The 16,844-nt window shown below is 38.5% G+C and overlaps 3 protein-coding genes across 4 annotated transcripts in view; 2 read left to right on the forward strand and 1 right to left on the reverse strand.

Annotated features, from left to right (window-relative positions):
- Positions 1-243: 243 nt before the first annotated feature.
- anapc11 (APC11 anaphase promoting complex subunit 11 homolog (yeast)) lies at positions 244-9,085 on the reverse strand. Of its 2 annotated transcripts, none has more exons than XM_034041081.3 (3): positions 8,812-9,085; positions 3,581-3,698; positions 244-1,091 (listed from the first exon to the last, which is right to left on the reverse strand). In XM_034041081.3, exons 2-3 carry the CDS (start codon positions 3,687-3,689, stop codon positions 946-948), a joined length of 255 nt encoding a protein of 84 aa, XP_033896972.1. In that variant the 5' UTR covers positions 3,690-3,698; positions 8,812-9,085; the 3' UTR covers positions 244-945. The 2 variants fall into 2 exon arrangements, with proteins under 2 accessions (XP_033896972.1, XP_033896970.1); XM_034041079.3 differs by lacking the exon at positions 8,812-9,085 and adding an exon at positions 4,453-4,556.
- On the forward strand, positions 7,509-12,434 carry LOC117424589 (THO complex subunit 4-like). Its single transcript, XM_034041078.3, has 6 exons — positions 7,509-7,851; positions 9,950-10,096; positions 10,316-10,463; positions 10,583-10,649; positions 11,727-11,916; positions 12,116-12,434. Exons 1-6 carry the CDS (start codon positions 7,609-7,611, stop codon positions 12,128-12,130), a joined length of 810 nt encoding a protein of 269 aa, XP_033896969.3. The 5' UTR covers positions 7,509-7,608; the 3' UTR covers positions 12,131-12,434.
- Positions 12,435-15,088: 2,654 nt separating this feature from the next.
- Positions 15,089-16,844, forward strand: part of LOC117424564 (rho GDP-dissociation inhibitor 1-like) — a 29,838-nt gene continuing 28,082 nt past the window's right edge. The window contains exon 1 of the mRNA XM_034041009.3: positions 15,089-15,242. The gene's annotated coding sequence lies outside the window, so the exon portion shown is untranslated. The remainder of the gene's footprint in view (positions 15,243-16,844) is intronic.

The following is a 16,844-nucleotide window of genomic DNA, read 5'->3' on the forward strand; positions in this document are numbered from 1 at the left end:
ATTTGACAGGATATCTTTATCAGTGTCTTCAGGTGTATATACAATGTATATGACCTCAGTAGCATTTCTCTGCTTTAAAATATTTTACTAACTGTATTTTCACTAAGTATTTTAGTAATCCTAAAAGCACTATCAATGGTACTGTAGTTACTGCATTATATATTTAAATACATGTATTTGAATGGAGTTTATATTTAACACACTAACCAATATAGTCTCTATATACACAGAAGACAGTAATACTGGTTTGTACAGTGAGTTTGTTTTATTACTGATAACACAATATACTTCAAGAGTACTTTGTTAATGTATAAATGTATGTCCTGTATAATAAATACAAGCCAATATCCAATGTCATTTTCTTTTTAACCCTGCTGTGATAGCATTGTTTAAGTAACTATAAATCTGCAATAAATACATTTCACACATGCAGGGATCGAATTACCATTTTAGCCAACTAGAAAAAACAGCTGTGGCAGTGGAACAGATTATAAAAGCACTTACGGAATCAGACTAATGCTCCAGAAACACATATATGTGACATACTAGTGGCTTAAAACAAGTGTACTACTATAAAAAACTAACTGGTTATAAAGACAGATGTTTTAATTATATAACTAATCCTAAAGACTACGGCACCACTATCCTAAATTTGAAGAAGATATCTAAACAAACAACAAACAGCAATACCATATTTACAATTTAAACCATGGGTACTTTTCTTGACTATTCAAATTGCAAATGATATTCAAAATGTTAGGGCTTTTGAACTAGTATTATGGTATAAGGTGTCATTTGCCCAGGAATTTGTGCCAGTTTGACTATCTTTGAAGGCAAAATCCTTTATTGTAAAGCACAGTGTATTTTGGTTGAAGCTTAGTTCCAGCAGCCCCTTTGAAGCTGGAAAGTGTGGATGCTGCTAGGAGAGCCCCTGGCACCGCGGGGTCACTCTTTGAACTTCCACTCCTGCCGGCACATAGGACACTGCTGCTGCACTTGCTGGGAGTTGAGCCACTTCAGGATGCAGTGCATGTGGAAACAGTGGGAGCACTGCCCCCATACCAGCGGGCAATCGTCTCCCGGCACCTTACCTGTGAAGGACAGATTCATCTTCTCGTTAGAACAGGATTATGTATTATACAAAATAATAGATGAGCCTATTCAGTGAGTTACAGGAAAACAATTCAATCTCGGGTTTCTGTGACCTTCGGTCTCGTAATTTTATATATATATATATATATATATATATATATATATTGTAACACATCAGGGAGGGGGTTAGTATCCTCCCTGAAGAAAACATGTGCGTATGCACATTTTGTTTAATTGTTTTATTATTTTGGCTAATTGTTTTATTGTTTAATTATCACCCGCAACTGAGATTTATTGTAAATTAATGCCAGGCGCGGGGTATTTAAGACGTGCAGCCTGTCTGTACGCGGCTGCTGAGTAGAAGGAAGCAGAAGAGTGGTGCTCTGCTTCCGAGCAGTCGTAATAGTAAGTGCTGTATTGAACTTGTGTGGTTTCATGACAGGTAAACGGGTAAACAGGTAAACGGCTTAGCCGTCCTGCGAGCTAGTCAGGGACCTGCATAAAACGTTTAGTTAGTGCTCAAAACGGAACTAGGTGTTTTGTTTCGTTTTGTTTATTTATTGTTGTGTGTATTAAAATTAGCGCGGAAGCGCTTAAAAATCCATTTCTTGTGTCCTGGGTCCTGCTTTTAAAGGGGCAACGAACGACCGTGAGTGCCGGCCGGTTACAATATATATATATATATATATATATATATATATATATATATATATATATATATATATATATATATATATATATATATATATAGGGCAGCTGGCTCTTTGAGCTTATATATATATACAGCTCTGGAAAAAATTAAGAGACCACTGCAAAATTATCAGTTTCTCTGGTTTTACTATTTATAGGTATGTGTTTGGGTAAAATGAACATTTTTGTTTTATTCTATAAACTACTGACAACATTTCTCCCAAATTCCAAATAAAAATATTGTCATTTAGAGCATTTATTTGCAGAAAATGACAACTGGTCAAAATTACAAAAAAGATGCAGTGTTGTCAGACCTCGAATAATGCAAAGAAAATAAGTTCATATTCATTTTTAAACAACACAATACTAATGTTTTAACTTAGGAAGAGTTCAGAAATCAATATTTGGTGGAATAACCCTGATTTTGAAGCACAGCTTTCATGCGTCTTGGCATGCTCTCCACCAGTCTTTCACATTGATGTTGGGTGACTTTATGCCACTCCTGGCACAAAAATTCAAGCAGCTCGGTTTTGTTTGATGGCTTGTGACCATCCATCTTCCTCTTGATCACATTCCAGAGGTTTTGAATGGGGTTCAGGTCTGGAGATTGGGCTGGCCATGACAGGGTCTTGATCTGGTGGTCCTCCATCCACACCTTGATTGACCTGGCTGTGTGGCATGGAGCATTGTCCTGCTGGAAAAACCAATCCTCAGAGTTGGGGAACATTGTCAGAGCAGAAGGAAAGAAGTTTTCTTCCAGGACAACCTTGTACTTGGCTTGATTCATGTGTCCTTCACAAAGACAAATCTGCCTGATTCCAGCCTTGCTGAAGCACCAATGAGTCCAATTTTCAGCTTTGCCCAACACCTGGTCGTCTAATGGTTAGACAGAGACCTGGAGAGGCCTACAAGCCACAGTGTCTCGCACCCACTGTGAAATGTGGTGGAGGATCGGTGATGATCTTGGGGTGCTTCAGCAAGACTGGAATCGGGCAGCTTTGGCATGAATCAAGCCAAGTACAAGGTTGTCCTGGAAGAAAACTTGCTTCCTTCTGCTCTGACAATGTTCCCCAACTCTGAGGATTGGTTTTTCCAGCAGGACAATGCTCCATACCACACAGCCAGGTCAATCAAGGTGTGGATGGAGGACCACCAGATCAAGACCCTGTCATGGCCAGCCCAATCTCCAGACCGGAACCCCATTCAAAACCTCTGGAATGTGATCAAGAGGAAGATGGATGGTCACAAGCCATCAAACAAAACCGAGCTGCTTGAATTTTTGCGCCAGGAGTGGCATAAAGTCAACCAACATCAATGTGAAAGACTGGTGGAGAGCATGCCAAGACGCATGAAAGCTGTGCTTCAAAATCAGGGTTATTCCACCAAATATTGATTTCTGAACTCTTCCTAAGTTAAAACATTAGTATTGTGTTGTTTAAAAATGAATATGAACTTATTTTCTTTGCATTATCCGAGGTCTGACAACACTGCATCTTTTTTGTTATTTTGACCAGTTGTCATTTTCTGCAAATAAATGCTCTAAATGACAATATTTTTATTTGGAATTTGGGAGAAATGTTGTCAGTAGTTTATAGAATAAAACAAAAATGTTCATTTTACCCAAACACATACCTATAAATAGTAAAACCAGAGAAACTGATAATTTTGCAGAGGTCTCTTGATTTTTTCCAGAGCTGTATATATATATATATATATATATACATATATATATATATATATACACACACACACACACACATATGCACACACACACACATATACACATATACATACTCACAGTCGGGGCAGCACCCATTGAAAGACACACGGCAGATCCCACAGTTTTCATCGTTAGCCACCCACAGCCAGGAAGCCACTCCGTTCCAGGATTTGATCTTCACTTTCATATCTTAAGCCTTTGATAAAGGGAAATGGTGTAGAGGTGAAACGGGACATAACTACCCAACAGTTCAAATTTGTAAATCAATAATGATGAGAAGACAATAGAAACAAGACGCAGCTCCACACAAGTTTACTCCATTAATCATTTAAATTGACTTAATATTCGTTTGAGCCAATCCAGGCTTTCCTATGGTATGTCCAGTATAACTACACCGGTACCTATATAAACTGGAGCTCTGTTTAACACAGTCGTTGAATTTGGCTGTGTACTGATGTGCAACTAAGTTTACTAGAATCATACGGGAACACACATGTACAATGCAGCATTTTTTAAAGAATGTAAATGCATTGTGTTTGCTGAATCTCACTACTACTTTAATAACAGATTCATTTTGGCAAGACGGTCTGAAAATTGTGATTTTCACTGCGAGCATAATCGTGCGGGTACTGTGGGGTCCGTATGCACTTAATGCATAAGCAATGCAAATAAACCTACACCTACCTCTACACCTCTCTCTCTCTCTCTCTCTTTATATATATATATATATATATATATATATATGGCGTCTGACAAATAAAATATGGACGTTTATTTTACTATAATTTATAGGCTACACATAGTGTCTCTAATTACATACAATATTCAAATGAAATCACACGAAACATAATACACTATGTATCTACCAACCACGCGGCGCAATTGCCACTTCTATGTTATTTTCAAAATAATTGACCAACGATACAAACAGATACATTTCCTAAACTTACTTTGGTAGTTCTGAGTCGATGATATAGTGTTTCGCTCGGAGACTACTTAATCGACTACTCTAGACTGCGTTCTTGAAACTTCCTGTTTCTCCTCGGCTAAAACTATGGAATCGATTACCGAGCAACAGATGTTAAAGGAACGTCTGTTTTTTAGTTTTGTTTTTTGTTTTGTTTTTTTGTTCTGGTATTCTGCAAAATGTTCTAAGTATAGACACGTGTAAATTGCATTAATGTTGGGTAAAGTAAACCCCCAACGGTTTGCGTGGAAACAAATGTAAAAATCAGTGGAAATAGCGAGTTTTTTTTAATTATGTTTTTTACAGTTTAGGGCTCGAGATTACTCTGGGAAGTGGTATATAAAGTAAATATTTGACATGTGTTATGTAAAAACATTACTCTTTGTCCCACTTTAAATTCGGCTTATTGCATGCCAGCCCATTCCCACTTGCTCCTTTGTTTCCCCGTGTTACTGTCTGACCCCCCCCCCCCCCCAGCCCCAGCCCCCCAGCCCCCAGCCCCCAGCCCCCAGCCCCCAGCCCCAGCATGGTCCATTGAGTTGAATTGGGCGTGAGACTCACGCATTACCATGCTATCTCACGCTCACACAAATTCCTAAAATAATCTAACGCATTTTGAGTAAATGTCAGTGGTGTCAATTAATTGCAGTTAAATTAACAACAACGTTGAATAAGACGCAATGTTTTTAACTCTGGTCAATGTCAAATCCGGTTTGCCTGTATAAGGTACCCATAGCCACTTTTGAGTAAATATATAAAGATTTTAATTTTTTTTTTTTCTTCTCAGGGGCTGTAAGAGACAGGTGCACACACCCAAGGCCTCGGGTACGGGACTTAGAGCAGAGAGAGAGAGAGAGAGAGAGAGAGAGAGAGAGAGAGAGAGAGAGAGAGAGAGAGGAGAGAGAGAGAGAGAGGAGAGAGAGAGAGAGAGAGAGAGAGAGAGAGAGAGAGAGAGAGAGAGAGAGAGAGAGAGAGAGAGAGAGAGAGAGAGAGCGCGACCTATTCGCTCAAAAAAGAGTTCGCCAAAAAATGAGCAGGACTTGATCTAACGTTAGCGGGTAATAACAGCAATAATGTACATACCAAATAATATTTGTACTGCGAAGTGTTTTTAAAAATTATCACCATGACAAGATTATATGCAAAATAAACATTGTTGTATTGATAAAAAAAAAACTGTTTTCTTTTTTGTTAGGTTTATATAAAAACAGTTTATTTTTTGAATATTTCTCTTGTTCTGTCCACTGACTGTGTGCCTACGCCAGGGGTTATTAACTCTGGTCCTCAGGGATCTCCAATCAAACAGGTTTTTGTTCCAACCAACATTTTTTTATTATTATTAAAATCCACTGGTTTGCATTGCATATAGAATTCTCACATGCCCTAGACTTTAGTATGAATTAGGACATTTAAGTGTTTCATATGCAATATTAAGCAGTTTACATTTTAAAACACACTATTAAGTGCTGGTTGGATTAAAATCCTGGACTATTGGATGTCGCCAAGGACAAGGATGAGTCCCTGTCTTAAGCAATGACCTAACACCACACCTGGAAAGTCTCACTCTTTGACCTTGAATCTCACTCTTTGGGAAAGCCAACCTTTGGCATCTCTGTGTAATACATCTAAAATAAACCTATGTTTGGCTATTATGATGATATATATTTTTTACAGTATAAAATGATCACATACTGACGAGACATCGTCTGGCAAATGGCTGCGGTTTAAGTAAATTTAAGATTTTATAAAAACCCATCCTATATGAAGATCCATTCCTATATACTGATCAACATGGAGTTCTATATATATCCTAATGGTTCTTAGGATATATATAGTGTGGAGTAGTGGTTAGGGCTCTGGACTCTTGACCGGAGGGTTGTGGGTTCAATCCCCAGTGAGGGACACTGCTGTTGTACCCTTGAGCAAGGTACTTTACCTAGATTGCTCCAGTAAAAACCCAGCTGTATAAATGGGTAATTGTATGTAAAATAATGTGATATCTGTATAATGTGATATCTTGTAACAATTGTAAGTCGCCCTGGATAAGGGCGTCTGCTAAGAAATAAATAATAACAATAATAATAATAATAATAATAATAATAATAAATTGAACACTTAAAAAAACAAGTACCATTATTGAACTCATAAACCCCTTGTTGTTCAAAACGACCAGAAAAAAAACGGTATTAAAATTGAGAAATATGCAATATTTATTGCATGTATTTTTAAGATTATTGCAGTAGGCACAATCACAGAACATGATATTCCATCACACCCAGGGGAATGTATAGCATTCCTTTATTTAGGAATATACCCAATGTCTCATTATTTACCAGTGTGACACAGTGGTGAGGTAAATTAAGTTTAATCAAATTATTTAACAGTTGTATTTTTTGTAATGTAATCAAAATATGTCAAACTAGCAAATAGTAGGATTATTATTATATAATTATATTCACACACACACACACACATATATATATATATATATATATATATATATATATATATATATATATGAATAACAACAAGTTTACTGCACTGTGTTTACTTTTCTTTTTAAACAGCTGAAGAATGGCTTTTGCCGGAAACGTCTTGAAAAAAATATTTTTTAATCTTTTAAAAAAATGGTGTAATTTAAAAAAAAAAACCTTTTCTTTCATATGCCTTCAATATTGTACACTGCAGTTATATATATATATATATATATCTATTATATTTTTAAATATATATATATATATATATATATATATATATATATATATATATATATATATATATATAATTTTTTTATTTAATTAAAATATGTTGTATGGTAGAGTACTATGTGTTTTGTAATGCCAATATCTACTAGTTTGACATACTGGTGCGGTTAATTAATTAAGAGCATTTTTTTTTTACCTTCTAGTTCCAAAAATATGGTTTCATGTACAACTGTATATTGATTGGTGTCCTAGAGGTTTACAAAAACTACAATTCCCAATAGACCAATGAATAGCAACGCATGCCCTGCAATGTAGGACGTCACTAACAAGTGAGTCACCGCCTGGCTACTTAAGAAGCTGCCATTGCTCCATTTCTTTACTCCGAACTGCTCTCTTTTGGGAAGTTTGTAATTTGAATTCGGCAACAACACACGATGGCTGAAAAGATGGATATGTCCTTGGACGACATCATCAAGCAGAACCGGCAACGTGGTGGCGGCGGAGGCCGTGGTGGGAGAGGCCGGGGTCGAGGAGGATCTGGCGGAGGCCGCGGTGCTGGAGCAGGCCGACTCGGGGGAGGCGGTTTTGGGGGACGTGGAGGCGGCGGATCGGGCCCAATGCGGAGTCGTCAGAATCTCACCCGGGGAAGAAGCAGCAGACCCACACCGTACAGCAGGGTAGGACAAAAAGAAAGATGAGGAGAGAAAATCGTGGCACCCGAAACGCTTGGTTTTTTTATTTTTTTTATTTTAAACGTGCTAGTTAATAATCCTGGAGTCTGTCTGGAAGCGTCAATGAAGCAAAATGTTGATTGGGAAAGGTCAAAAATTCTTGTATACGGAGGAAATCGTAACGAATGCGTTTATTTTTGTTTTTTGAAAGCGGTTTAACCTATCCCGTTCTTTTAACCAAGTAGAAGAAAATGAAAGCGTGCAGATATGGCGCCATCTTTGTTTAATTGTAGGGTACAAAATGTATAACCTGTTAGGTTTAAGTCGCTATAGAAAAATAGCAATATTTACAACCAAAGAGGCACTTTGTGTAAGAACGGGAGATGAAGAGTGCGTGAGGGGAAGTTGGTGTGTTTTTCTTCTTACGCGGAGTATCGAAGAATGGAAGGGATATCCTTTGTTTGCATCCAGACAAGCAACCGTGGACGCCGAACTCCAGTCTTCTCTCGCTAAAACAACCTGCATGTTATTCCAGTGTGCAGGGAATATATTAGTAGTTCAAACAAATAGATTTAAAAAAAAAATACTTTGAACATGCAGAAGTTACGAACCGCCAGCATAAGAGTGAAGGAGAAAATGGCGCAGCTACAAAATGGAAGCTTGACGCGCCAAGGAGAGCCAGTCTGACTTGTTATGATGGACATTACAATTCAGACGATACCAACAAATCATGAACTGTCTGCCTTTTTCCACTCTTACCTGCTTCAATCCACTACATGTTTCGACCTCCATTGTAAACAAGCATGGGTTTATTGTGGTAACAAACCCCGTGGACTAAACTAGTATTACAAACGTCCAAAACACGTTTGATTTGGGCCGTGCCTTAAAGGACCAAGTGATGCAACTATTAAAGTGGTTTATGAGTGCAAAGCAACATTAAGCAGAACACATTTTAAGATCAACTACGATGTGACTGTCGATGTTTCACCGTTGTCTCCGTGGGAAGTGCTGCAACAACTAACACCTAGAAGAGAACGTTGAAGATGACCGAAGGTCTCTTGGGCTCAGTGTGGATATGGCCGGACCTGCGGATAGTATTTGCTGGGAGGCGCGGAGAACGGCTGTTGGCACTGGGGGGCATACCCGCTGCAGCTGTGTGAACGCGTTAACTGTGAAACTTGATTTCTAACAAGGGAGGGAGGATTGGCTGGGGCAACGACTGGGTAGGACAACGCTGTAGGCTAATGCACGATCTACACGGGGCTTCCCAACCCTGGTCCTGGGGACCCCATGTGTTCTGCTTTTCATACCAACGGCATTCTCAATTACTTTAAACTCTTAATGGAACTCGTTTGCTTCATTAGACCCTTTTACTTGTTTTCAGCTCTTAAACAGTTGCAGATTTCAAGTTGGCTATTAGTATTAAGTAACTAACTGCGACTTTTTAGGAGCTGAGAACAATTAAAGGTCTAAGCAAATTATTAGTTTCAATTAAGGATTTGGTTAAGAGCTGGGTTGCAATGAAAACCAGAAGGCACATGGGGTCCCCAGGACCAGGGTTGGCAAGCCTTGATCTACACCTCCTAATAGTGTTACTGTTCCCATTTTAATATAGTAGTGGGGGGGGAGCAAGATTTAGTGTTTGTGTTCACTTGGTTCCAGATTGTAAGCAATACATACCTTATTTTACTGTAAGATTTATTGTAATACACCATACATAAAATCACCTTTTTTATATTAGTTTGGTTAAATAAGTGGATGATTTTCACTTGTCAAATGTGTGCAAATGTAATGTTGCACCCATACAGTAAAATGTGATTCCAGTTAACACAGGTTTATTTGCTTTCTTTACCGATTTTTATGGTGCCACAGTTTGGTTTAAAATGGCATCTGCAAAGAAAGTAATCCTCCGATGTCTGTAGCTGCATGTTCTTAGACAATGCAAGTGCCATTGTGCACGTATCCTTGGTATTGTATGCACCTGCTGTATTGCAACTTTTTAGTTCCTCCATTTTCATGAGTTAAGTCTCTTGCATTTATAGAACTTGGAAGCCATGGGATATTGTAGGAAATCAGCAAGGTCCGTCTCTTTGTTTTCTTGCAGCCAAAGCAGCTTCCAGACAAATGGCAACACGACATGTTTGACAATGGCTTCAGCAGTGGAGGGGGTGGAGGTGGTGCTGGAGTAGAGACTGGTGGGAAGCTCTTGGTTTCCAACCTTGACTTTGGTGTTTCTGATGCAGATATCCAGGTAGGTTTTTATGTAAACCAACTTTTCTTTTGAATTATTTGTGTTTGCTGGTATACAAGGGCTTTTTAAAGGAACTATATGTGGGAAGAACTGATTTTTCTGTTTTAAACTATACATTTTAAATATTTGCCCATTTTAATGGAACATCACTTTTGTTGTATTTAAGTTTGATTTTATGTCTTGAAGGATAAAGTTACCAGTTTTGGGGTTTTGTTCCAGGAGTTGTTTGCAGAGTTTGGCACCCTAAAGAAAGCAGCAGTACATTACGACCGGTCGGGACGGAGTTTGGGGACAGCAGATGTACACTTTGAGAGGAAAGCGGATGCATTAAAAGCAATGAAACAGTATAACGGGGTCCCTCTTGATGGTAAGTCCTCATTACATTTTCAGAACTGAGCTACTGGAGGATTAGTCTGGATACACTAGCATGATTGAAGTGTTCTGTCTTGGTTACATTGGACAAATATTTATTATTTATTTTAAAAGGTCGCTCAATGAATATTCAACTAGTCACGTCGCAGATTGACACCCAGAGAAGACCACCAGTCCAAAGGTAAGAATACAGAATGCGTGGCTTTTTTTTTTTTTTTTTTTTTTTAAATTGTGATGACCAACAATTGACATTTTACTGTCAGGTTATGGGGGGACAGGGGATACTGTTTGTCGCAGGCTAGTCGTGTGTGTGGCCACCATTGGAAGCTGTACATCTGCGACCATCACACTTGGACCTCCTCACCGATTGGTCTCACCTACACAAAGATTAGCGTATCGTTCACCACATCTACACCATACTCGTACATCCATCAGGGCAGTCTGCAGAATCTCTCTTCCTCGCTGAAGAGGACCTTGTTCCACTGAAGGCGAGTCCTCCTAAGATGTTGGCACCACCTCATCCTGTTGCGATGGTGCACATTGCTGAGCACCAGACCCCTGTATGGTCGTCTGGCCTGTAGATGACTCTAACTGCTTTCGAGTTTAACTGTTGATGCGTGGATTGTTACACCCTGCAGTATCAGATGCTATTTAAGTAGCAGTGCGAAAACGATCACGAAGATGCTGCATAATGATCTGTCTATCTTGGGCAGGTGTTGTGACTCTTGTCTTAAAGTTCGTGGCCTGTCCTTGACTGTCTGGTTATACTGTCTTGCCAGCTTTGAAATTGCTGGCTGGGAGCCACAGTGTGCTGCCCTAGTCCAGCCTCCAATGTGCCGATTTGCACGAAGGTGCTGCTCTCTTGACAGACGTGGCATATTGGTGTTTTTCTGCAATTTATTATAGAATTTTTTTTCTTTATTGCTTTTATTTAAGCTTGCAGTTCAACAGCTGAAATCACTCGGATTTAACTCTCACTAATTAGATTAAGTGCATATGCTTGTCATAGTCACTCAAGCGTGTCATGGTCAAGGATGAATGAGTGGGGTTTTTTTTTTTTTAATAAAAAAAAAAGCCAAAAACAGTCAATGTCCATTTTATATACTTTATTTTTTTCCAAAAATAAATGTGTCAATAGTGCCAAGTTTCTTTTGATTCTAAGTATAGCTTTGTACAGCCATGACTGGTTCAAATGCTTCCTAGTATTTGGAAGTACTTGCACAGTAGTGACCAGGATTCATTTTATTTATTCCCCCAGTTTAAGCAGAGGTGGTGGTGGCATGAACAGAAACAGAGTGGGAGGTGTCGCAGGTGGCTTTGGAGGCCCTAATAGACGTGGTGGCTCCAGAGGCAGAGGAAGAGGAGGCAGAGGAAGGGGAGGCAGAAGTGAAAAACAGCCGCTGTCTGCAGAGGAGCTGGATGCACAGCTGGACGCTTACAATGCAAGGGTGAGTTTGAAACTGGATACAAAAATGGGGATAGTTATAATTCTGATGTGCTAAAACAATTGTCTCCTATTTCTACTTTTAAATGACTATTTTGAAAGTGACTAATTGTAATCAAATTCTAATGCACAATAGGATGTCCCAAGTAAAAAGCTTGTACATATTTAATGTGTTTTTTTTTTTGTTTTTTTTTTTAAACTAGATGGACACCACTTAACTTCAGTCTTTTTCACTTGGGAGGGACACAAGATCGGTGCGGCCAATCAGACAAGGAATGGCGACTTTGTTCTACATGTAGCTGTTTCTTGGAATAGGTTTTAAATTCATGTCGTCCCCCCCCCCCCCCCCCCTTTTTGTTTTTGTCTATGCAGTTGTGTGTTTTGTACTGAATTTTTTTTTTTTTCTTTGGGGAGGGGTGGGGGGGGAGTTTTACTGGCTGCCTGCTACTGTGGGAAGTATATGTAGGGGGTAACTTGCTCCCAGTCATTATAATAAACCTACAGTGTATTAACCAAAGACAACTGCCTCTGTCTGCTTTTGTGAGGGTGGGGTTCGGTGAATAGAAGTCAAACCTTTTTTAGGATTTAGTATCTAGCTAACCAGAAAGGGGCTTTAGAACATTAACTATGTACACACTAGGTGTTGACTGTTTCCTGTAAGATCAAAGGATAAGTCTACATTGTAATGATTTAATACAGGTATTTAAAGTGTGGAATTTTATTGACATGTAAAAAATAATTTGATATTGACTTGTTATTTTCCAACATTGTAAATGCACATTTTAACTTATTTACACTTGACCCTTAAAGGGGCAGTGGCTACAAATGCGGTCGGTTTTTATTTGAAGTGAATACCTGTTTCAATAAAACTACAGTACTTCAATCTGCGCCAGACTCCCATTTTGTTTGGATCCCATGTTGACATGGTGGGAATGAATTGACTGGAAAAACAATTCCAGCCACCAGGTGGTGTTTGAAGTGGCCCAGTCTTTACAACTGGGTTTGGGTGGGCTTCTATTCTGAGCATTTTGGTTTATTGTAGATATAACTTCTGTCATTATATTTTACTGTAGCCAAGTGGTATTTTATTTTTAACCGATGGAGTGTTGGTGTATTTCTATAAGTGACATGTACTGTAGTGCATGTCTACTGTACTACAGTCCTGTAGGTGGCAGCAATGAGCCTCATTTTGATTACGCAATATTAAGGATATATAAGCTACGAACAACATGGGCTGAATGGCCTCTCGTTTGTAAACGTTCTTATGTTCTTAACAGGAACTTTGCTGAAAAGAACACCTTCATACCTATAGCGATTGTTTCATAACGGATACAATACTGTTTTGTAACCTGATAACTCGTTATCGAGGCACACCGATTGGTTTATTAAATCATTCCAGAACTGCTGTCATATCATTGAGTCATTTTGTATTTTGATTTCCACGAGTGCACCTCACCGCTACAAAATGGGATGTAAACAAAGCGGCGAAATGCGCCGATGTTTCTTCAAAAAAAAAAAGTTGGATATTGTTTGAGCTCTTGAAAAAAGCTGAATTAAACACGTGTGTAAGTCAATTTAGTTTGAGAGTTTATTGACGTTACTTTATTATTATAGTTTATTAACATACACAGTTATTCAGTTCATTTGATATGCTCATGCAAGTGCATCATGACAAGTAATACATATTTATTGATCGATTCATATTGTGTCTGGTGGCCAGCTCCATCTTAGAAAACACTTCGCTTGCTTCCCGGGGGGGGGTTCTCTTAGCCGGAGGCTACTGTAAAAAATAAGTTATTTTGAACTTCTTGTTTATCGAAACGGCAAGATGTACTGTAGCGTGTGTGAAAAGGCTGTTGAGGCTAAAAATGAATATACACGCATATGTAGAGATTTTCAAGAATCTTCAGACACGATGATGCAGTAGCTGTTTTGGAATGGAGAAAAAAAGATGAAAACACACGTAAATGAAGGCAACAAAACACTGCTTAGAATCCCGTCTCGGTGTCATGGAAACGGTCTACTGTTAGTATATACCAGCATAAAGAAAAATGTGTCTGTATTCATATGTATATCTATACACAGATAGCGATTGTTTAAATTATGATATAGCATAGAGTTTAAACGTCCAAAAAATGTACCAAAATGCACATCACTGGAGTTTATTAGCCTTTGTGTTAACAACTGATCGTTTAGTATCTGACGATTGGACGCAAAACTTGGGGCATGTGCGTTTCAGGAACGCATGAACAGAAAAGCTAGCGCGAGCTCTGTAATATGTTTTTTGCTAATGATAATCATCACAGCTGTATTGACAGTGGTGGGTGTTTTGGGATAATGCTGTGTTGTAACGATCTGCATTTGTACATATTTCCATCATTATTACAAATGCGTATACAACCATTCATATAATCTGAGTTGTCCATATAAATCACAACTTGTATCTTTTACATCTAAACTATAGCCATTGTAGCATACATAGAGAAACATGGAATATGGTCGGCTATAGAATGACTTAAGCCATACCTGTATTGAACAAAGACATTTTATAGTGCTGGTCATGTATTACAAAAATGAACTGCCTTTTCATATTACAAAACATTTGAAACGAGCAAAATAAAGTCAGAAGAGACAATCTATTATAATTGTAGTTGCAATATTGGCAAACCTGACATGTTTTAGCTATGGTTGTCTCTAATTAAACTAAACGGGGCGCAGACGAAACGTTTTAAACTGTCATTTTCTGCTTGGCACAAACCATATAGCACTGCCGCTTTTAAGTCACATTACTTCTCCGAGGCTGAGAGCCGCTGTTATACCTTTATTTTATCGTCCACACCCAAGCGCTTTCCTCAGGCTATGTCAATGAAGTACCCAGTAACTATTTTTCCTAATAAATTATGAATGGTAAACCCCTTAGAAATAACAGCATATTTAATACTGGTATTTTAATATAAATAGTCAGTTGTTGTTTCCCTAAATCCAGTCTCTTGTACAATTGTTACATTGTCTAATGTAGTATTGTGTACATATTTATGAAGACGTTAAAAAAAATAATGCGGAAGCGCTTCCTTGTTCCGTTCCAGTGAGCGCTGTTTTACGTCACCCCACCAGTTTCCACTCCTTGGGCGCTCCCCGGGCGTCTCGAGGCCGCGCAGCGCGCCCCTGCTCGTTCTCGCGCGCCCCTCCCCTTGCGCGGCAACCAGGTCCCGGAAGCGTGTCGGGCGGGCGGCTCCACTCCTTGTTCGCCATTCCTGCCTGAGGAAGCGAGCTGGTGCTGCAGCGACTAAGATACTCCGAGAAATACTAAACTAAAAGTGTTTTAGAAAGGTAAGGTCGGGGTACAGTAATACCTGGATCTTGTTGTCAACAAGGGGGGTCCATTTGATGAAGCTTTCGGGGTGAATACATCCTAGATATTTTATTTTGGCAACCGTGCAAATATAATATATACATTTTTTATGGCTACCGTACTTATCAACATCATTTGCATTACAAGTCCGGTTTATATTGTAAAATAAAGTACTTCTAAATAGCTTTTGTTATGAAGAAAACATAGCTTTTTTATTTCAATTTTTTTTTCTTCTATTTGACATTTGTACATATGAATCGGAATCGTAGTACATGATAATTTGCAAAAGATAAATCTCCGGGCAACATAACTAAACTAATTTACACTGTATATGTAATCTAATAATGCTATGTACACAACAGTATCCAAGTACTGCATATGCGTTTAAGTGAAATGGTACTTTGAAGTAGATTGCGAAATTACATGAAAGTTAATAGATGGTACATTCGCTAACATTTATAGCATAGATATTAAGAAATGTAAATGCTCTTAATAAATATTTGTTTTAATGTGTCGACTATTAAAATCAGAATTCTCTTATGTTAAGTTTAATTGAAGTGTTTATTTCGATAGGTATAATCTGTAACTTGTGAAATGTGACTACTTGGACCTGGTGCATTTCCTGTTATGTGGTTTCGAGATCAGATACTAACTGAAAGTGCCCCTTGTCTTTACTTTAGGCGGTTATATTTTAAGGAAGTAATCTAAAGAAATTTGTTTTAAGACTATGCGAGGATTATTTATTTTAAGGAGTATTTTTTAAAGCATGGTACACTAGAATGCGTGTATGATCGACTAAGCAAAGAAGAGCGATTTGTTTTTTAATAATACATCATGTTCTAATTAATGCATGTCTGGATTCTATTATCACGCATATATATCATTGTTTGGATGTAAATCGAGCAGCTATGAAATCGAAATAACAATCACAAACGCAGGTATGAATGTGGATGGCAAGATATCCTTTGTGATCTTTGTTCTCTTCAGTAGCTAACAAGTGTGCTCTTAGTGGATGGGTGTCACCTGCTTAAAAAAAACAAAACTCTGATTTGTTTCAGTGTAGGGTATTTTTTTTGTAATGAAGAATGGATAAACGTGTATTGTGAACGCATTATATGCCCTTTTAAAATGATTCAAATGTCTTATTTTGAAGGTGGCGTTAGATAATCTATCCGGTGTCTGCCTTGCTTCAAATCAACGTTAGATTGTCGCTTCTTGTCCTGATTACAGAATGTCGACCGGCGTTCTAGTTCATTCTCCACAGACCAGGGCGGTGTCGTGAGGGGGAGGGGGAGGGTTGTGCTGTGCTGGGATGTTAGCCGTGAACTTGAGAAAGGAAATCGGCTTTGTTATGCATTTTTCAATAAAATACAATGTTTTGTTTTATATTCCAGTTGCGAATAAACGCAGCCTCGTGATTTTGATAATTGTCTGATTTGACACTTTCTGAACCCGCCGCCGATGGCGTTTCAGGCGACTGGGGTAGTGTTTATCAGCGGAGTTAATTAATAAGGGCACGTCTGAGTTAGACTTTACATCACATTGAGTAAGACCCACTGTGGGATTCATATCTGCTGTGC

The sequence above is a fragment of the Acipenser ruthenus genome, chromosome 19 (genome assembly GCF_902713425.1).
Source record: "Acipenser ruthenus chromosome 19, fAciRut3.2 maternal haplotype, whole genome shotgun sequence".
Taxonomy (NCBI): Eukaryota; Metazoa; Chordata; class Actinopteri; order Acipenseriformes; family Acipenseridae; genus Acipenser; species Acipenser ruthenus.